We start from the raw sequence: 22,212 nt of genomic DNA on the forward strand, positions 1-22,212 counted from the left end.
TCCTCAATTCGGGAGTTACAGAGGATCTATGTGCACAGACAGTCCATCTTCCCGGGGATGTCAGGATAGTTCCTAAGGAGTTTCTGTTTCTTCTGTGTACAAACCTATAAATCACAGCCACCATCACAAAGGCCACTGACTACAAATTGGAATAAGACAGTTCCTAGGAAGAATTGAAGAACAGGGTAGACTTTTCTGCCCTACTCTCATAGTTCACTCCTCCTTTTCCCTGAGAGCTGAGCTACCTTGTGAGCCACATGTAGGTGTCAAACGGGCTGTGTTTACATCTGTAAGTCCGTAGTGCCTAACACACTGTCCAGAGCAGCAGTGTCTGAGGAAATATGATGCCAGCCACATGGCATTTCGATTTTTCTAGTAACCATCCTTAAAAAAGTAAAAAGAAAACATAAAAGAGGCCAAACTAATTTTAATAATATGTCAGTTAGTCCACTCTATTTAACAAGTATAAACAAGTATGCATGACAAGTTTTGCATTTTTTTTCATACTAATTTTTACAGTACTTCTTAGTTAGGACTAGCCACAGGTCAATCGCTCCATAGCCACATGTGTCTCACATTGGATAGATGGGCTCTGGAGTTCTAATAATAGAGGAACTGTTTCAATCACTTTTTCACCTCACGTAGTTACTGTGTGTGTGTGTGTGTGTGTGTGTGTGTGTGTGTGTGTGTGGTGAAGCACTAGAATATATTCTGTTAGCAAATTTTAATTATACAATATCATATTATTAACAATAGTAATCATGGTGTACAAAAATATCCCCAGAACTTATTCATCTTGTGACTGAAAGTTTGTACCCTTTGACCAACTTTGGATGGTTCATTCAATTCTTGCACCAATGCTGGTGTGACAGGTGTTATTATCCTTATTTTACATATGAGGAAATGAAGGTCAAAGAGAAATTTGAAAACCTGCGCAACAGATTTCCCAGGTGGTCAGTGCTGATGATGCTGGGGACCCAGGTTTGATCCCTGGTCAAGGAACTAGAGGATCCTACATTCTACAGCTAAACATTCCACATACTGTGACTAAAAGATCATACTACAGTGAAGATCTTTGCATGCTGCAAATAAGACCTGGTGCAGTCAAATTAAATAAATATTATTTTTAAAAAATAGTGAAAAACATGCCTGAGTTCAAAGCTCATATAGGAGAAGCAGGTCAGATCAGCAAAGTCCATGCCTTGAAGCAACACACTGGATACAAATAAGAGAGGAGGTGACCATTGATTTTTGTGTCAGTTGGCAATTTACAAAAATATCTTATTTTCCGCATGGATAATGTTATAGGCTTATTAGTATTCACAGTGCAAAAATGTAAGAAGGCTTTGGGTTCCCACTTCTCTCCTGTTACTTGGTCTGTTCCAACCACACCAGTTTCTTTGCTTAGAGAATGTAATACACTGGTGCCAGTTAACTCTTCCTTCACACCTGGAACATTCTCCCCTACTCTACCGGGGGAAGAGTGGAATAGTGGCTTACTTCCTTCTTTCATTCAGATTTCTGATGAGACATCAGCTCTTTAAAAACCAGGTGATTGGAAAGATTTAGGTTATGTCATATCAGAATCTGTCAGCCTAATGCCAAGTGTCTTGGCAGAGCTCAGCAAGCGCAAGCTTGCCAGCACGCCAGAGTAAATGGCCTGATTACTAACGTGCATTTCCAAGCTGTGGTCTGATCCCTTGTATGGCTGTTTAAGTCCTGGTGGCTCAGTAGTAAAGAAGCTGCCTGCTAACGCAGGAGACATAGGTTCGATCCCTGGGTTGGGAAGATCTCCTGGAAAAGGAAATGGCAACACACGCCAGTATTCTTGCCTGGGAAATCCCGTGAACCCATGGGGTCACAGAAGAGCCAGACACAACTTAGTAACTAAACAACAAGCCCATTATAAAGTTACACAGGCCAGATTCTGAATTAGATGAGATTAATTACAATTTAGACATTTTTAGATCAGATAAATTTTTAACAATAAATATCTCATTTCATATAAATGTCAACTGTTGTATTAATTAGTTCATCATGCGATTCCTGTTTCAAGATTAAAAACCACAACACATGCCTGATTGCATTAGTCTATACTTTTCTAAGCGTATTTGCTTTTGTATATAAACAGAAGTTTTAAAGATCCGTGGAGGCCCCACAAATCCATACGCATTTATAGCTCATATTTGTTCTGAGAAGTAGACATCTAATTGTTAGAACACTGTCTCATAAGTTATATTTGGGAGGAAGTCATCCATCTATGGGCTCTGTGCTAGAGGAAGGGCTGGTAACCCACTGGACCAAAATATGCCACTAAAGTGATGTTTTATGCTGTATGAAATGAGAAGTTTATGGCTAAACTGCTTATTTGCAAAAAAGCTTGTCTGTAATCATTGTGTTCTTTTTTGTACTCTGAGAAAAGAGTCTTAACTTTTTGATATATTGGGTTCCTCATCCATAAAGCTGGCATGTTTCTGATTATTTATCCCTAAGACATACCTTAAAAAATATTGTGATGACATATAATCATTTTTTTTTCTGAAACTAAAGATGCAGTGTGAATAGAAGAGTGGCTTATATGGGATTTTTTTTTCTTCCTCTTCTCTGTAATGGATGTCATTGGAGTTCCAACTCCAAAATATTTATTTAAAAAAAAAAAAACCCTTTAGCAAAACTACCTGAATACAAATATGTTTGTTCTATAAGTGCCCCCAAAACCAAGAAATAAAGAAGAATGGCTGAAGGAGAAGGCAATGGCAAGCCACTCCAGTACTCTTGCCTAGAAAATCCCATGAATGGAGGAGCCTGGTGGGCTGCAGTCCATGGGGTCGCTACAAGTCAGACATGACTCAGCGACTACACTTTCACTTTCACAATTGGAGAAGGAAATGGCAACCCACTCCAGTGTTCTTGCCTGGAGAATCCCAGGGACGGGGGAGCCTGGTGGCTCCGTCTATGGGGTCGCACAGAGTCGGACACGACTGAAGTGACTTAGCAGTAGCAGCAGGCTGAAAGTGTACTTCCTTTTGCAGGGACTTCTTTCATTTAGGATTCTGTTTTAATGACCATGTGTGGTAAAGGATAGGCATGCCTTGGCAAAACTAAAACATTGCCAAGACAGTCCTTCTGCTGATTTGCTCAAAGATCATTCTAACCTCTGCCTCTGCCTATAATTATTAAGTTCTGAAAGTGTTAATGGTACATTCATATGACAGGTCAAAAACATTAGTTTTTTAAAAAGTAAAAGGAAATTACAAAACAATAACAGGATCAAAGTCAAAATCTTGCATCTTTTGTCTCTTAAAATATCCTGTGACCTAGTAACCAACATTTAGGGTATGCTTACTGTATGCCAATTCTGTTATAAGCCCCTTAGGCATGTTAACTCTTGTGATGCTTCCAACAATCCTGTGAGGTAGATTCTGTTATCCTTACTTTGCAAATAGTGAAACAGAAGCATGGAAATGAAATATTAGATAACTTACCCAAGCCACTTGTTTAGGAAATGATAAATCTGAATTATAAACTTTTCTTTTTACAGTACAATTCACTGTATAGGTTTATAGAAATGTGATAGTTCACTTTGCAATCTAACCATAGAGGAAACCTCATGTTTTTGTTGGGTTGTGGTTTCTTGTTTTGTTTTATCTTTATAATATTTAAGAAGCAGAAGCAAGTAAAAAAAGAAAACTTACAACATTTTTATATACTGTGTCCCTTCCATTTAAAAACCATAAGAATTGCTGAATATAACATTTTTTTCATTTTTTTTTTTTTTAATTCCAGCAAAGATACTCTATTTCTGGAAAAGAAAACCATGGCAAACTTTTTAGGGTTCTATAGCATTGTCAGGAATTTTTACTTTTAATAAATGCTCACAGCTCAAAAGACTAATCTAGTTTTCCCAAAATATGCTATACTGGTTGGTTCATGATAGTTGTTTCCTGTTAACAGCCAGATTTGGTGATTTAAGTATAAGTTATACTCTACTATGACAACATGAAAGTGAAAAGTGAAGTCTCTCAGTCGTGTCCGACTCTTCACAACCCCATGGACTGTAGCCTAACAGGCTCCTCTGTCCATGGGATTTTCCAGGCAAGAGTACTGCAGTGGGTTGCCATTCACCTCTCCAGGGGATCTTCCCAACCCAGGGATCAAACCCAGGTCGCCCACATTGCAGGCAGACACTTTACCATCTGAGTTACCAGGGAATTATCCCCTTTTATATTATTGGAAGAAAGACACATTTTTCCCTCTAAGAACACAAGTATTATTAGTATATGTGACCGTGGAATTATTTTGTTTGCTAGAGGAACAATTTGAAAGTACGTTAAAATGAAATTTTTAAAACTAAATATAGGGTTTGTGTCCCACAGAACCTGAATTCCTATATGGCACCATAGAGTTGAGAAGTAAACAAAAAATGCATTGGTTCTGTACCTGTGTCTCTATTACAGTTTGGGAAACCAAAGACAGCCCAGGTTGGAGATAATGTTTTAAGACAAAAATAATTCTTTTGCCTAACTTTATTTTAAGTTACCTGCATGTCCCCTAGATGCATGTGAAATTTCAGTGTCTGCTAGACAATGTCAGCCATCAACCTGAACAAAGTTAAGTGCTACTGACACTGGAAGACATCAACAGGAACGCATTGTCTTAAGAGCCATGGTGTAGAACCAGATGTGCTTTATTCCCACGGCCTCCCAGGCTCTTCTCTCCCTCTGCCTACATGGTCTAGCACAGTGCTATGCACATCATGTTGTTCCACAGATAATCAATCAGTCGATCAATCTATGGTTCTCAGATTTTAGTGCTGTGTGTCAGATATACCTGGGGGCCAGTGAAAACTGTGGATTCCTGAATCCCAACCTAGGAATGAAATCTGCAATATTTTTCAAGCACAGCATGGTAATCCCTGAGTTTCCCTTTGTGACTCAACTTTCAGTCATTAGTCACCCACATTCATAATTATTTTGTCTCATTTGTTTATGTTTATTTTGACTAACAGTGATAATGCCTAAAGTTGATACAGCATACTAAAATTTACTAATACTACAGGGAGTACATTTTATATTCAAGGCGTGATTCTAGAGTTTATATAGGCTTCTTCGTATATAAACCTGTAAAAGAGTCACTATTATCATGCTCATTTTTACGATCTCATTCAAATATGAAGGAGAAATCAAAAGCTTTACAGACAAGCAAAAGCTGAGAGAATTCAGCATTACCAAACCAGCTCTCCAACAAATGCTAAAGGATCTTTTCTAGACAGGAAACACAGAAAGGGTGTATAAACTCGAACCCAAAGCAATAAAGAAAATGGCTACGGGATCGTACTTATCAATAATTACCTTAAACGTAAATGGGTTGAATGCCCCAACCAAAAGACAAAGGCTGGCTGAATGGATACAAAAACAAGACCCCCATATATGTTGTCTGCAAGAGACCCACCTCAAAACGAGGGACACACACAGACTGAAAGTGAAGGGCTGGAAAAAGATATTCCATGCAAATAGAGACCAAAAGAAAGCAGGAGTAGCAATACTCATATCAGATAAAATAGACTTTAAAACAAAGGCTGTGAAAAGAGACAACGAAGGAAACTACATAATGATCAAAGGATCAATCCAAGATGAAGATATAACAATTATAAATATTTATGCACCCAACATAGGAGCACCACAATATGTAAGACAATTACTAACAAGTATGAAAGGGGAAATTAACAACAATGCAATAATAGTGGGAGATTTTAATACCCCACTTACATCTATGGATAGATCAACTAAACAGAAAATTAACAAGGAAACACAAACTTTAAATGATACAATAGACCAGTTAGACCTAATAGATATATACAGGACATTTCACCCCAAAACAATGAATTTCACCTTTTTCTCAAGTGCACACGGAACCTTTTCCAGGATAGATCACATCCTGGGCCATAAATCTAGCCTTGGAAAATTCAAAAAAGTTGAAATCATTCCATGCATCTTTTCTGACCACAATGCAGTAAGATTAGATCTCAATTACAAGAGAAAAACTATTAAAAATGCCAGCATATGGAGGCTGAACAACACGCTGCTGAATAATGAACAAATCATAGAAGAAATCAAAAGAGAAATCAAAATATGCATAGAAATGAATGAAAATGAAAACACAACAACCCAAAACCTCTGGGACACTGTAAAAGCAGTGCTAAGGGGGAAGTTCATAGCAATACAGGCACACATCAAGAAACAAGAAAAAAGTCAACTAAATAACCTAACTCTACATCTAAAGCAACTAGAAAAGGAAGAAATGAAGAACCCCAGGGTCAGTAGAAGGAAAGAAATTGTAAAAATTAGGGCAGAGATAAATGCAAAAGAAACAAAAGAGACCATAGCAAAAATCAACAAAGCCAAAAGCTGGTTCTTTGAGAAGGTAAATAAAATTGACAAACCGCTAGCCAGACTTATCAAGAAACAAAGGGAGAAGAACCAAATCAATAAAATTAGAAATGAAAATGGAGAGATCACAACTGACAACACAGAAATACAAAGTAGTATTAGAGAATACTATCAGCAATTATATGGCAATAAAATGAATAACCTGGAAGAAATGGACAAATTCCTAGAAAAGTACAACTTTCCAAAACTGAACCAGGAAGAAATAGAAAATCTGAACAGACCCATCACAAGCACGGAACTAGAGGCTGTAATCAGGAATCTTCCAGCAAACAAAAGCCCAGGTCCAGACGGCTTCACAGCCGAATTCTACCAAAAATTTAGAGAAGAGTTAACACCTATTCTACTCAAACTCTTCCAGAAAATTGCTGAGGAAGGGAAACTTCCAAACTCATTCTATGAGGCCACCATCACCCTAATCCCAAAACCTGGTAAAGACCCCACAAAAAAAGAAAACTACAGGCCAATATCACTGATGAACATAGATACAAAAATCCTTAACAAAATTCTAGCAATCAGAATCCAACAACACATTAAGAAGATCATACATCATGACCAAGTGGGCTTTATCCCAGGAATGCAAGGATTCTTCAATATCCGCAAATCAATCAACGTAATACACCACATTAACAAACTGAAAAATAAAAATCATATGATTATCTCAATAGATGCAGAGAAAGCCTTTGACAAAATTCAACATCCATTTATGATAAAAACCCTCCAGAAAGTGGGAACAGAAGGGACATACCTCAACATAATAAAAGCTATATATGACAAACCCACAGCAAACATTATCCTCAATGGTGAAAAACTGAAAGCATTTCCCCTAAAGTCAGGAACAAGACAAGGGTGCCCACTCTCACCACTACTATTCAACATAGTTCTGGAAGTTTTGGCCACAGCAATCAGAGCAGAAAAAGACATAAAAGGAATACAAATTGGAAAAGAAGAAGTAAAACTTTCACTGTTCGCTGATGACATGATCCTCTACACAGAAAACCCTAGAGGCTCTACCAGAAAACTACTAGAGCTAATCAATGATTACAGTAATGTTGCAGGATATAAAATCAACACACAGAAATCCCTTGCATTCCTATATACTAATAATGAGAAAATAGAGAAATTAAGGAAACTATTCCATTCACTGTTGCAATGAAAAGAATTAAATACTTAGGAATATATCTACCTAAGGAAACAAAAGACTTGTACATAGAAAACTATAAAACACTACTGAAAGCAATCAAAGAGGACACTAATAGATGGAGAAATATACCATGCTCATGGATTGGAAGAATAAATATTGTGAAAATGAGTATACTACCCAAAGTAATTTATACATTCAATGCAATCCCTATCAAGCTACCAACGATCTTTTTCACAGAACTAGAACAAATAATCTCACAATTTGTATGGAAATACAAAAAACCTCGAATAGCCAAAGCAATCTTGAGGAAGAAAAATGGAACTGGGGGAATTAACCTGCCAGACTTCAGGCTCTACTACAAAGCCACAGTCATCAAGACAGTATGGTACTGGCATAAAGACAGAAATATAGATCAATGGAACAAAATAGAAAGCCCAGAGATAAATCCACGCACCTATGGACACCTCATCTTTGACAAAGGAGGCAAGAATATAAAATGGAGAAAAGACAGTCTCTTTAACAAGTGGTGCTGGGAAAACTGGTCAGCCACTTGTAAAAGAATGGAACTAGAACACTTCCTAACACCATACACAAAAATAAACTCAAAATGGATTAGAGAGCTAAATGTAAGACCAGAAACTATAAAACTCCTGGAGGAGAACGTAGGCAAAACACTCTCCGACATAAATCACAGCAGGATCCTCCATGACCCACCTCCCAGAATATTGGAAATAAAAGCAAAAATAAACAAATGTGACCTAATTAAAATCAAAAGCTTCTGCACAGCAAAGGAAACTATAAGCAAGGTGAAAAGACAGCCTTCAGAATGGGAGAAAATAATAGCAAATGAAGCAACTGATAAAGGATTAATCTCCAAAATATACAAGCAGCTCCTGCAGCTCAATTCCAGAAAAATAAATGACCCAATCAAAAAATGGGCCAAAGAACTAAACAGACATTTCTCCAAAGAAGACATAAAGATGTCTAACAAACACATGAAAAAATGCTCAACATCCCTCATAATCAGAGAGATGCAAATCAAAACCACAATGAGATACCATTTCACACCTGTCAGAATGGCTGCTATCCAAAAGTCTACATGCAATAAATGCTGGAGAGGATGTGGAGAAAAAGGAACCCTCTTACACTGTTGGTGGGAATGCAAACTAGTACAGCCACTATGGAGAACAGTGTGGAGATTCCTCAAAAAACTGGAAATAGAACTGCCATATGATCCAGCAATCGCACTTCTGGGCATACACTCCGAGGAAACCAGAATTGAAAGAGACACATGTACTCCAATGTTCATTGCAGCACTGTTTATAATAGCCAGGACATGGAAGCAACCTAGATGTCCATCTGCAGACGAATGGATAAGAAAGCTTTGGTACATATACACAATGGAGTATTATTCAGCCATTAAAAAGAATACATTTGAATCAGTTCTAATGAGGTGGATGAAACTGGAGCCTATTATACAGAGTGAAGTAAGCCAGAAAGAAAAACACCAATACAGCATACTAACGCATATATATGGAATTTAGAAAGATGCAAATGATACCCCTGTATACGAGCCAGCAAAAGAGACACAGATATATAGATGAGTCTTTGGGACTCTGTGGGAGAGGGTGAGGGTGGGATGATTTGGGAGAATGTCATTGAAACACGTATGTTGTCATATGTGAAATGAATCACTAGTTCAGGGTCAATGCATGTTATAGGATGCTCGGTGCTGGCATGCGGGGATGACCCAGAGGGAGGATAAAGGGAGGAGGGAGGTGGGAGGGGGGTTCAGGAGGGGGAACTCATGTGCACCCGGGGCAAATTCATGTCAATGTATGGCAAAACCAACCAATATAATACTGTAAAATAATTTGCCTCCAATAAAAAATAATTACAAAAAAAAAGAAATTAAAGTAAGAGGAGGTAAAGCAATATGCTCAAGGCTACACAGCTAGTCAAGTGGTAGAGTCAGGATCTGAAACCAAGTTTGTCCAAGCTGAAGATCTTGGCTCTTGACTGCAATATCTTGCTTTGCAGGATCTTTCAGATCTTTTTCACAGTGACTTTCAATAAAAAATATATTTATATCATGATATACTAAATAAACATATACCCATCTTCTCACACACAAATACACAGAAGTTTGTGGGTGTACATATGTGCGTAGTTAATAATACATCAAGGTTAATGTCTTTCCAGTAGTCATGTGTGGATGTGAGTGTTGGACCATAAAGAAGGCAGAGTGATAAAGAATTAATGTTTTCAAACTGTGAAGACTATAGAAGGCTATAGAAGACTCTTGAGAGTCCCTTGGATAACAAGGACATCAAACCAGTCTATCTTAAAGGAAATCAATCCTGAATACTCACTGGAAGGATTGATGCTGAAGCTGAAGCTCCAATACTTTGGCCACCTGATGCAAAGGGCTGACTCATTGGAAAAGACTTTGATGCTGGAAAAGATTGAGGGCAGGAGGAGAAGGGGGTTGGGGGGACAGAGGATGAGGTGGTTGGATGGCATCACCGATTTAATGGATATGAACCTGAGCAAAGTCTGGGAGACAGTGTGAGACAGGGAGGCCTGGCCTGCTGCAGTCCATGGGGTCGCAGAGTTGGATAGGACTTGGTGACTGAACGACAACAATACTATGTATGATATACTTGACATTTTCTGTTTATTCAATTTCATATTTTAATGCTGGTATTCAATCCTCCAAGTTGAATTCATAGTACTCTAAGGACAAATTCCATAAGAAAAATATGGAATATTAGATACTATGGTTTTTAGACCAAATGAGTCAAACATGCTGAAATTTACTCAGATGAGGAATCATATTTCATGCCAGACTCTCTAATAGTAATAGAAATAGTTGTGTTAATTTATTACATGTGTTTTATACTTCATAATCTTCCAAAACCTTTTCAGATTCAGTATTCTTTTAATATTTTCAAAACCCTGTGAGATCTAATATTCGCAAACCCTATGAGATCTAAATAAAAAAACAACCAACATTAATAAGGTAATAATATGTTGTTTATATCTTATTATTCAATGGAATTTAAAGATTTTAATTTCCATTAGAATAATCTGTTGTAGTATGCTCATCAGAGAATTCTTGACTTCATAATACCAGTCTGTCACATTGTCAAGAAATTGTCTTTTTAAAAATATTTTATTCTAATAAATCTTTCTGCATAATGAAGTAGCATCACTAAGAGAATAAACATTTCTAACAAATGTAAATTATTTTTTCAAACTTGGAGTGAGAATATGATTATTTTCATTTTCAAAGACAATAGTTATCAGCAACCTATACCAACTTAGACACCATAGGGAGATCTTTTGCTGGTATTTTCTCCAGGTTTCCTTTCAGATCAGCAGGGCTCACAGGTACTTGGATACTAATATAACCTGTTACAGCAAAAGCTGCCACCTGTCCAGCCTCGACTTTCCCATTTAGGCCACGCTCACCCTTTCCAGGCAAAGATGTTCGAGGGTTGTCATTGCAGAAGAGACCTTATTGGGGACCCCTTTCATAAATATGTGCTTTGGCATGATAGACTTTCTTGCATGCTGTTTTGAGTAGGCATTTCCCTCCCACCTCTCCACAGAGCAAGAAAATTAGTTTTGTCAGTAATTCTCAATGCATTCATAATTTTCAATGTGTTCATAATTCTCAATACTTTTATAATTATCAAAGCTGCAATATTCATCTGCTCTTGTGATGTATATTATATTGCTTTCTTGTATTTGTACAAAGAATTTTCTGATGTGTTTAATCTGGAATCTTCTGAAACCCATCCATTGCCCCATTTTCTCTTACACCTGTATATTGAAGTGTACAGAAGTTCCAGGAAGATTGTCCTAAGAGGAGGATTTATAAGCTGTTCTTTTCAAAGATGCATCATCTTCTAGATTGTTGAAAAACAATTTCTTCTATTATTTCTCTTGGACACTGATAATTGATATAAATCCTTAAATGTCTTATCTTATTTGACAAAGCCAGGCTGTTTTCCCCTAAAATGCATATTTAAAATGTTAGTCTACTCAGTTATAGGCTCTCGAGACAAAAGAGACCTTCAAAAGCATCCAGTTATTTACTTCTATTTTGCAAATGAGGAAGAGTCTTCGCACTTCCAGGTAGCCTTCTTTTCTACCTGTGTAGGTGTGCGGGTACTCAGTGACTCGGTCATGTCTTACTCTTTGTGACCCCATGGACTGTAGCCCACAAGGCTCCTCTGTCCATGAAATTTTCCAGGCAGAAATACTGGAGCAAGTTGCCATTTCCTACTCAAGGGGATCTTTCCGTGCCAGGGATTGAACCTATGCCTCCTGCATTGGCAGGCGGATTCTTGTCAAAAAGCAGAGTTCATGTTTATAGAATGCCTTGAAATTAGTGGGCTTCACATCATAAATAATTTATAATCACTGTATTATATTGCAAAAAAGCTCACTGACAGCATCAGAATTCTAACATAAAAAATGAGATGCTGTGTACAGCCACACATTTACTTTCTTTGATTACTGTGTAAATGGTAAATAGAAATCCATATAGTTTCAGGTCTGATTCTGCATCTGCTAATTGGATTTCACTGTATGGATTTAGTAAGCCAATATTCATGTTAAGTAAACATCTCTCTGAATGCATACTTATAACAAAGGTGATTTTTCTTTTAATTGATGGAATCAGTGACTAAATCAGAGGTAAGCTGGGTTGACTTCACAAAAGTAATCTAGGTTTTAATGAAAGGATTTTATACCTATTTTGGTAGTAGCCTTAGAACTAATGGAAAGAAAACAGAAGTGTAGAATCCTAAAGGTCCTCCAAGGGCATAAATTCATCTTTTTCCTGACAGAAATGCCCACATTATTCGAAAACATTCTGTTTTACATCTCATTCCTAGCTGACAAGTGCCCGTTTTTCCTTCTTACTCATTCATCACCCTCGTGTTCTCTCTGCCTGCAAGGCATCCGGCCTGCCTTCTATCACATCTCTCCAAATGATGAAGGATATGTTTAAAATGTTACTCACACTGCTTGCAGAGTACTTTGGAGGCATATGAAAGGAGCAGCTGCCATGCTGGACAGCGCAATATATTCCATGTTCTTTATACAACCTGAAAGCTAGAAAAGAGATTTTGGGCCGGAATTAAAATGATTTTTCAGGAAGAAGTATTACATTGTGAGGGGTCACCTATGAATCATTTTAGAAATTAGATAAAATTTACATAGAGTGTAAAGTCAAATAACATCAAAACAATATAATTATATGGTATTCAGTGATGGTTCAGTTAAACCTGTCTTTTGAAGCCCAGGCCTCTGATGTGTGGTCACCATTCTCAATTAGAAAACAACAGTCTTCATAAGATGTGCCTTCTATTGGCAGGAATTTGAAAACAGTTGCAAAAACTATATACCAAATCCTAAGAAGAATTATAGCCTGCTACATTCGAATCCATCATCCCTTAACAGTGCTGCTGACTTTTATCAAAATAAAACTTGCAAAAGAGCAGTAGTTATTATTATAGTCATTCTCCCAATTGCTGTGCACCCCCAACACAGCTGGGTTTCTAATCCCCCTTCACTGCTAAATTTCTCAAACTTCTCCTTTTAAGTTCTTTGCTGCATTTGTCCTGTTGGCCTTCAAACTTCTTAAAACTTGGCTCCTCTGACAGTTGTCTCTTGGCTTTTCTCCTGTGTCTTTGTTCACACCATAACATTTTTGCAGACAGCTTTTCCTCTTTTTTTTTTTTTTTCCTGCTCTGGTAGTGTCATCTATTTCTAGTACTTCAGCTATCTCCTAGACAGTGAAGCACAGATCTTCTACCTGGCCTTCTTTTTGTAAACTTCAGACCTGTGGTCCTTAACTCGAGGTGATTTTCCTGTCAGGGGACATTTGGCATTATCTGGAGGTATTTATGTTGTCATGCCTTGGAGAGCTGTACTGTTATTTGCTGGATGAAGTCCAGGGATGCTGCTAAGAAACTTACTATGTAAAATGCAGCCTCACAACAGGATTATCCAGTCCTGAATGTCAATCGTGCTGAGATTAGAAATCATGATTTGGATCTACCGGATTTTTCCATTTCCAAATAGAGGGGGAAAATGTGGAAACGGTGACAGATTTTATTTTCTTGGGCTCCCAAATCACTGCAGATGGGGACTGCAACCAAAAAATTAAAAGATATTTGCTCCTTGGAAGAAAAGCTATGATAAATCTCGACAGCATATTAAAAAGCAGAGACATCACTTTGCAGACAAAGGTCTACATAGTCAAAGCTATGGGTTTTCCAGTAGTCATGTATGGATATGAGAGCTGGACCATAAAGAAGGCTGAGCTCTGAAGAACTGATACTTTTGAACTGTGCTGTTGGAGAAGACTCTTGAGAGTCCCTTGGACAGCAAGGAGATCAAACCAGTCAATCCTGGTTTGGAAATCAAACCTGAAAATTCACTGGGAGGACTGATGTGAAGCTGAAGCTCCAATACTTAGGCCACCTGATGCAAAGAGCTGACTCACTGGAAGTGACCCTGATTCTGGGAAAGATTGAGGGCAACAGGAGAAGCGGGTAACAAAAGATGAGATGGTTGGATGGCATCACTGACTCAATGGACATGAGTTTGAGCGAATTCTGAGAGATAGTGAAGGACTGGAAAGCCTGGTGTGCTGAAGTTCATGGGGTCACGACTTAGTGACTGAACAACAGTAACAACAAACTGAACATGTACCAAAATAAGTTTGCTATCTTTCTCGCCACTTTCCTGCCCACGGTGGTATGACTTCATTTAATGATGGTATAAACTTAATAACTGTAATAACTGAGAATATAATATTATCCTTTTCTCTTTGCACTCTCCAGATACTGAGGTTTACTGGAACAAATGATCTGTTCATTACCAGAATCTGCTTTCTCTCCTTCCTGTCGCTGTCAATCAGTTCAGTTCAGTTCAGTTGCTCAGTCGTGTCCAACTCTCCGTGACCCCATGAATCACAGCACGCCAGGCCTCCCTGTCCATCACCAACTACCGGAGTTCACTCAAACTCATGTCCACAGAGTCGGTGATGCCATCCAGCCATCTCATTCTCCGTCGTCCCCTTCTCCTCCCGCCCCCAACCTTTCCTAGCATCAGAGTCTTTTCCAGTGAGTCAACTCGTTGCATGAGGTGGCCAAAGTATTGCAGCTTCAGCTTTAGCATCAGTCCCTCCAATGAATATCCAGGATTGATCTCCTCTAGAATGGACTGGTTGGATCTCCTTGCAGTATAAGGGACTCTCAAGAGTCTTCTCCAACACCACAGTTCAAAAGCATCGATTCTTTGGCGATCAGCTTTCTTCACAGTCCAACTATCACATCCATACATGACCATGGGAAAAACCATTGCCTTGACTAGACGGACCTTGGTTGGCAAAGTAATGTCTCTGCTTTTTAATATACTATCAAGGTTGGTCATAACTTTCCTTCCAAGGAGCAAGTATCTTTTAATTTCATGGCTGCAATCAGCATCTGCAGTGATTTTGGAGCCCCAAAAAATAAAGTCTGACACTGTTTCCACTGTTTTTCCATCTATTTCCCATGAAGTGATGGACCCAGATGCCATGATCTTTGTTTTCTGAATGTTGAGCTTCAAGCCAACCTTTTCACTCTCCTCTTTCACTTTCATCAAGAGGCTTTTGAGTTCCTCTTCACTTTCTGCCATAAGGGTCGTGTCATCTGCATATCTGAGGTTATTGATATTTCTCCCAGCAATCTTGATTCCAGCTTGTGCTTCTTCCAGCCCAGCGTTCCTCATGATGTACTCTGCATATAAGTTAAATAAGCAAGGTGACAATATACAACCTTGACATACACTTTTTCCTATTTGGAACCAGTCTGTTGTTCCATGTCCAATTCTAACAGTTGCTTCCTGACCTGCATACAGGTTTCTCAAGAGGCAGGTCAGGTGGTCTGGGATTCCCATCTCTTTCAGAATGTTCCACAGTTTATTGTGATCCACACAGTCAAAGGCTTTGGCATAGTCAATGAAGCAGAAATAGATGTTTTTCTGAAACTCTCTTGCTTTCTCCATGATCCAGCGGATGTTGGCAATTTTATCTCTGGTGCCTCTGCCTTTTCTAAAACCTGCTTGAACATCTGGGAGTTCACGGTTTACATACTGCTGAAGCCTGGCTTGGAGAATTTTGAGCATGACTTTACTAGCGTGTGAGATAAGTGCAATTGTGCGGTAGTTTGAACATTCTTTGGTATTGCCTTTCTTTGGGATTGGAATGAAGACTGACCTCTTCCAGTCCTGTGGCCACTGCTGAGTTTTCCAAATCTGCTGGCATATTGAGTGCAGCACTTTCACAGCATCATCTTTCAAGACTTGAAATAGCTCAACTGGAATTCCATCACCACCACTAGCTTTGTTAGTAGTGATGCTTTCCAAGGCCCACTTGACTTCACATTCCAAGATTTCTGGCTCTAGGTCAGTGATCACGTTATCGTGACTATCTTGGTTGTGAAGATCTTTTTTGTACAGTTCTTCTGTGTATTCCTGCCACCTCTTCTTAATATCTTTTGCTTCTGTTAGGTCCATACCATTTCTGTCCTTTATCGAGCCCATCTTTGCATGAAATGTTCCCTTGGAATCTCTAATTTTCTTGAAGAGATCTCTTGTTTTTCCTATTCTGTTGTTTTCCTCTATTTCTTTGCATTGATCGCTGAGGAAGGCTTTCTTATCTCTCCTTGCTATTCTTTGGAACTCTGCATTCAGATGCTTATATCTTTCTTTTTCTCCTTTGCTTTTCGCCTCTCTTCTTTTCACAGCTATTTGTAAGGCCTCCTCAGACAGCCATTTCACTCTTCTGCATTTCTTTTCCATGGGGATGGTCTTGGTCCCTGTCTCCTGTACAATGTCACGAACCTCCGTCCAGAGTTCATCAGGCACTCTATCAATCAGATCTAGTCCCTTAAATCTATTTCTCACTTCCACCATATAATCATAAGGGATTGATTGAGGTCATATCTGAATGGTCTAGTGGTTTTCCCTACTTTCTTCAATTTCAGTCTGAATTTGGCAATAAGGAGTTCATGATCTGAGCCACAGTCAGCTCCTGGTCTTGTTTTCGCTAACTGTATACAGCTTCTCCATCTTTGGTTGCAAAGAATATAATCAATCTGATTTCAGTGTTGACCATCTGGTGATGTCCATGTGTAGAGTCTTCTCTTGTGTTGTTGGAAGAGGGTGTTTGCTATGACCAGTGCATTCTCTTGACAAAACTCTATTAGCCTTTGCCCTGCTTCATTCCGTGCTCCAAAGCCAAATTTGCCTGTTACTCCAGGTGTTTCTTGACTTCCTACTTTTGCATTCCAGTCCCCTATAATGAAAAGGACATCTTTTTGGGGTGTTAGTTCTAAAAGGTCTTGTAGGTCTTCATAGAACCGATTAACTTCAGCTTCTTCAGCATTACTGGTTGGGGCATAGGCCTGGATTACTGTAATATTGAATGGTTTGCCTTGGAAACGAACAGAAATCATTCTGTCATTTTTAAGATTGCATCCAAGTACTGCATTTCGGACCCTTTTGTTGACCATGATGGCTACTCCATTTCTTCTAAGGGATTCCTGCCCACAGTAGTAGATATAATGGTCATCCGAGTTAAATTCACCCATTCCAGTCCATTTTAATTCACTGATTCCTAGTGTCAGTGAACTCGCTGTCAGCTGAGTTCAGTTCCCCATCATCCCTCCTGATCTGTTCAAATGGTTCTCTAGCTACCTTCTGCTTCAGCATCACCTCCGTCACACTGAGAGCAATATGACATCTGATTTCCTTCCTCTGCTTGAAAAGCCTTTGAGAGTTTGCTATTCCTTAGTACAGCAGGAAGGCTTTTCATTAATAGATCTCAGCTTACCTTTCTAGTCTTGATTGTGAATCTTACATATCTTCATCCTAAGTACCTAATAATTAATCAATATTAAAGGAATTTGTCTTGACTCTTTGGAGATATATGTGCCTCACTCTTTCTAATTCTCCATCCTTATTTTGTGATATGCTGTTTAATTTAACTGTGAGTGAGTCTATATATTTGATTTGAGAATTAATTCTAGTCTTTACGTCTTTACCCTACCATGCATCAGATGGGATGTTTTCAGAATCATTTTTCACAAACAAGATATACCTTGTAAGAATATTTTATCCTAGGACTTCCCTGCTGGTCCAGTGATTAAAAATCTGCCTACCGTTGCAGGGGACATGGGTTCAATCCCTGGTCTGGGAGTATCACACATGCTGTGGGAAGCCCATATGGCTCAACTACTGAGCCCATGCTCTAGAGCCCTCAAGCCACAGCTACTGAGCCAGCACACCCTAGAGCCTGTGTTCAACAAGAGAAACCACCTCACGAGAAGTCCGCACAGCACCCTGGCTCGAGGCAACTAGAGAAAGCCCCTGGGCAGCAGTGAAGACCCAGCCCAAGCAAAAAAGGAAAAAAAGAATATTTTATCCCATGAAATTTACTCAGTGCTGCTGTTGCTTTTATTAATATTTTTTATCTTAATGCAGATTTAAAATGACAAAATTTTTTATCTTAATGCAGATTTAAAACAAAGAGAAGCTACCATATGAGAAAAGAAAGAGTAGAAATTTTCTGATGTTGCTGTTGAAAGGATACAAATCAACCTTAAGAGATATGAAGGGATGTGTGAGATAAAAAATATATATATGTATCATATCAACAGCCATCAGGTTCTAATGCAGCATCAATTATTTTGTTGTGAGACTTTGAGTAATTTGAGAAATGTGTTTCTTATATGTAAAATAAGGACATGGCTTAGATAACTTTCATGTTCTAATAACTCTGGATTTTAAGTAATTGTTTCTACAGTCTACTCAATTTCTTGATAATAAAATTAGAAATGCCTTTCTGACAGAAATTTTTCATGATTTATAGAGTCTCTTATCTTACCTCAGACCAACATAAATCCAATAATCTTTTCAGAACCCCTAAACTCTTGAAGGTTTTCTTCTGCCAAGAAATTCACCCAAATTGCAAATAATATGACATGAATTTTTTCTCACTGCATTTTTCCAGATGGTTCTTTCTTATAGCTCCTTGAAAGGCTTAGAGATACACCTCTAGAGTCTTCGGATTTCTACCCATTAGTTCAGTAGGCTGAAATGGTGCTTTTATATTTTTCAGTCATTATTGGGGACATGGGATGAAAAGACAGAGGCATTAACTTTTTAATAAAATCTACTGGGTAAAATTTCAATAAATTTTTATTGGGAGGAGCTGACTAGTACATGGATGAAATTTTTTTAACTTTGCCTTAAAAAATGCTGCTTTAAAGCTCTGTAACTGACTCATTTATTTTTTAGCTTTGGTGTTTAAAATGATAAAACTGATTTCTAACATTTTTGTGTCTATCAATAGCAGTTTTTAAGATTGTACTGCATATTGCTATAGCAACTATAACTATATAAATAAGTAATTAGATTCTTGTTACAAGTGATCAGAAATAACTATTTAATCTTCTAACTGGAGAATGGTGACATAATTACATATTGAGATATTTCTGGACCCATCCCAATAGTTACTCTTTTCTCTGTCTTACGTTTGAGATACTTCAAGAAACTATATTTATTTCTCCAGGACTCTAACATTCTGTTTTCATTCTGAAATAGAAACTTGCTTTTGAGTTAATATCAAAAGATCTCAGAGTTGTTGCAACTTCAATAGTATCTATTGTAAAGAAAGAAAGAATATTAATATACATAAGGGACTCTGTATGAATAAGAATCATAACAATGGGATTCCTTTATTAGAACTGTGATTGTTATAGTTGATTATTAAGAAATACTAGCAAACTATAATGAATGAGTGTCACTAATTGTTAGAATGAGGATCTCAAAGCATTCCAGTGAAGATTAAAATAGGAACAGCTAGTAATCTCTAAATTTCATAATTTCCACTACATAGAATATAATCAGTCACATTATGGCACAGCACTAACATGATTAAAAACTACAATGAAACAGAAAATAATGAACTGCAAATTTGTTATTGTATTTTCTAGAAATGAATAAATGTTAATTAGTTTTGTCTTGTATTTTATTACTTGTGCTTTCCAGATCTACGTAAAACATTTGAGCAGGAACCTCTGGGAAAGGAAGTATCCTTGGAACAGGAAGTTTTACTCCAGTGCCGACCACCTGAAGGGATCCCGGTGGCTGAGGTGAGAAGCAAAAATTCTTTGCATTTAGCAACTGGCACTTAGTTATTCTAACAGAGGCCTAATCCATGGCTAATGGTGCAGTGAATTAGGGTATGGCATGATGAATGGTTGGTAATGGAGTCCTAACTGCTTGCTACTGGCAAAATAGATTGATTGGGAACTGATTAATGACTTGGAGTCAATTAGAATGCCCCACTGGACAAAGCCACAGGCAGCTTGGTTTAATTTTGTCATTCTCTTTCAAGAAATCAGAAACACTGTTTTATTTTATCTGGCACTAATCATAAAGAAAGATGGCCTGACTTAATAATGTGCCATCAATTTTATTATTGTTCTTGATACTATGCAAAAAATGTAAGATGGGTGTACATGTGTGTGTATGTGTGACAGCCTGTGTACTCCACATATATGTTTCCTGCTCTGTGATGTAATCAAAGACGTACCTAAAAGCCATAGCCACACACCATGAATAAAAACATGTTTGAGGACTGTCAAGTAGTTTCATCCTATAAGTTTTCCATTAGCTCTTAATTTTCATTTTCTGGTTTTGGTGATACAAATTTGAAAGTTCATGAAATATTATAAATCAGATTTATACCATGATTTTTTATTAGCACCAGACAATACAATGCCCTTTGAAAATGCCTGTTCATGGGGGATAGGCCTCCATGACCACAGGAGTGTTCTATGCTCTCCTTGAGACACCGTTTAGAGCACACTGCTGAGGAAAATCATCTAATACCATGTCTTTTATTTCATTTCAACTAATTCCAAACTCTGAAAAATGTTACCCTGTTAGGATTATCAGAAGACATTCTAATATACATCAAACACTATTGTCCTAGCAGATCCAGTATCCTACAAACATAGAAAAGCTTTAATTTGATAAGTAACATAACTGCCAACTTACTGGCTGTCCTTGTTAGCCTCTAAACTACACTGAGCTCTTTGGAATTTTTACTCTTTATTGCATATATGGAAAGAAGCATTTTTTAAATTGCTATAATTTGGGGATGTGAGAGTTGGACTGTGAAGAAGGCTGATCACCGAAGAATTGATGCTTTTCAACTGTGGTACTAGAGAAGACTCTTGAGAGTCCGTTGGACTGCAAGGAGATCCAACCAGTCCATTCTAAAGGAGATCAATCCTGGGTGTTCATTGGAAGGACTGATGCTAAAGCTGAAACTGCAATACTTTGGCCACCTCATGTGACGAGTTGACTCACTGGAAAAGACTCTGATGCTGGGAGGGATTGGGGGCAGGAGGAGATGGGGACGACAGAGGATGAGATGGCTGGATGGCATCACCAACTCGATGGACATGAGTTTGAGTGAACTCCGGGAGTTGGTGATGGACAGGGAGGCCTGGCATGCTGTGATTCATGGGGTCGCAAAGAGTCGACACGACTGAGCGACTGAACTGAACTGAACTGATGGGTTAGCTGAATTTTTGTAAAAATAAGGCTGGAATTTTTCCTGTCCATGAAATTGTAAAATAATATTACTAAGACTTACTACATTGTCCAAAATTTTTTAATAGTTAATCAATGCATTTATCAGATTTCCATAGTTTTTCCGTCCTTTGAAAATTCAGGCAAAAGTGAGAGTCAGCACAGTTAGTGCGTCCCATAACAACAAAATTAAACATCTGATAGCTCTTTCCAAAATAATAATAATAATTAGAAATTTAGGCAGGGCCCTTACAAATGACTCCATTTTCTGTCACTACCATTCACATCTCTAGTCTGTCAATGCAAGACTCTGAGTGGCACTTTTAATGAAATTTACTTTTTTTTTACTTTGAAAGAAGAGAGTTGGTTTTTGTCTTGTACCTGACATCCCATGGCACTTTCTAGCACTGTATCAGAGACTATGCATGATTACTTCTGTATTATCCAACCACACCAAAGCCTTATCTTCCACCACTGACTCACAGGATGATTTATTGTGATCAGAAAGGAAACAGCTCTTCTCTATGCAACATTTCATTTCACTACTGACAATAAGTGCATCTCTCTCCTTAATCATGTTTCTAAAATTCTAATGCAAACCTCCTCCATTAAATTGCCTTAAAGACCAAAACATATCCCAAGTAACATGAGTGTCCATAGACTCTTTTTGACTCAGTGTTTATTAAAGTGAGCAGATCCCTGCAGAGATTTTCAGTTAGGAGTTTCTAGTAACTTCATTTTTTTTTAGTTTCCTCAGCAAAGTAGTTCACTTTGTCAAGGAGTAAAGATTCATGACTGCAAACTAATTGGCTGTGAATTTTATCTGTATCATCACTGGGGAAGAGACCAATTAACACTTGGCAAGCTCAAAAATCATATACCCATTTGACATTCAAAGAACTATATTTAATGTGATTTTTTTCAAGTTGGGAGAGAGATCAAAAACACTTG

At 38.0% G+C, this 22,212-nt stretch overlaps 1 protein-coding gene across 1 annotated transcript in view; it reads left to right on the plus strand.

Moving 5' to 3' along the window:
• Positions 1 to 22,212, plus strand: part of UNC5C (unc-5 netrin receptor C) — a 436,405-nt gene that overhangs the window by 290,782 nt on the left and 123,411 nt on the right. The window contains exon 4 of the mRNA XM_055434976.2: positions 19,708 to 19,811. Within this exon, the coding sequence (XP_055290951.1) occupies positions 19,708 to 19,811 (104 nt within the window). The remainder of the gene's footprint in view (positions 1 to 19,707; positions 19,812 to 22,212) is intronic.

This window comes from Moschus berezovskii, chromosome 5 (assembly GCF_049115385.1).
Source record: "Moschus berezovskii isolate FMDL1 chromosome 5, NW_MosBer_1.0, whole genome shotgun sequence".
NCBI lineage: Eukaryota > Metazoa > Chordata > Mammalia > Artiodactyla > Moschidae > Moschus > Moschus berezovskii.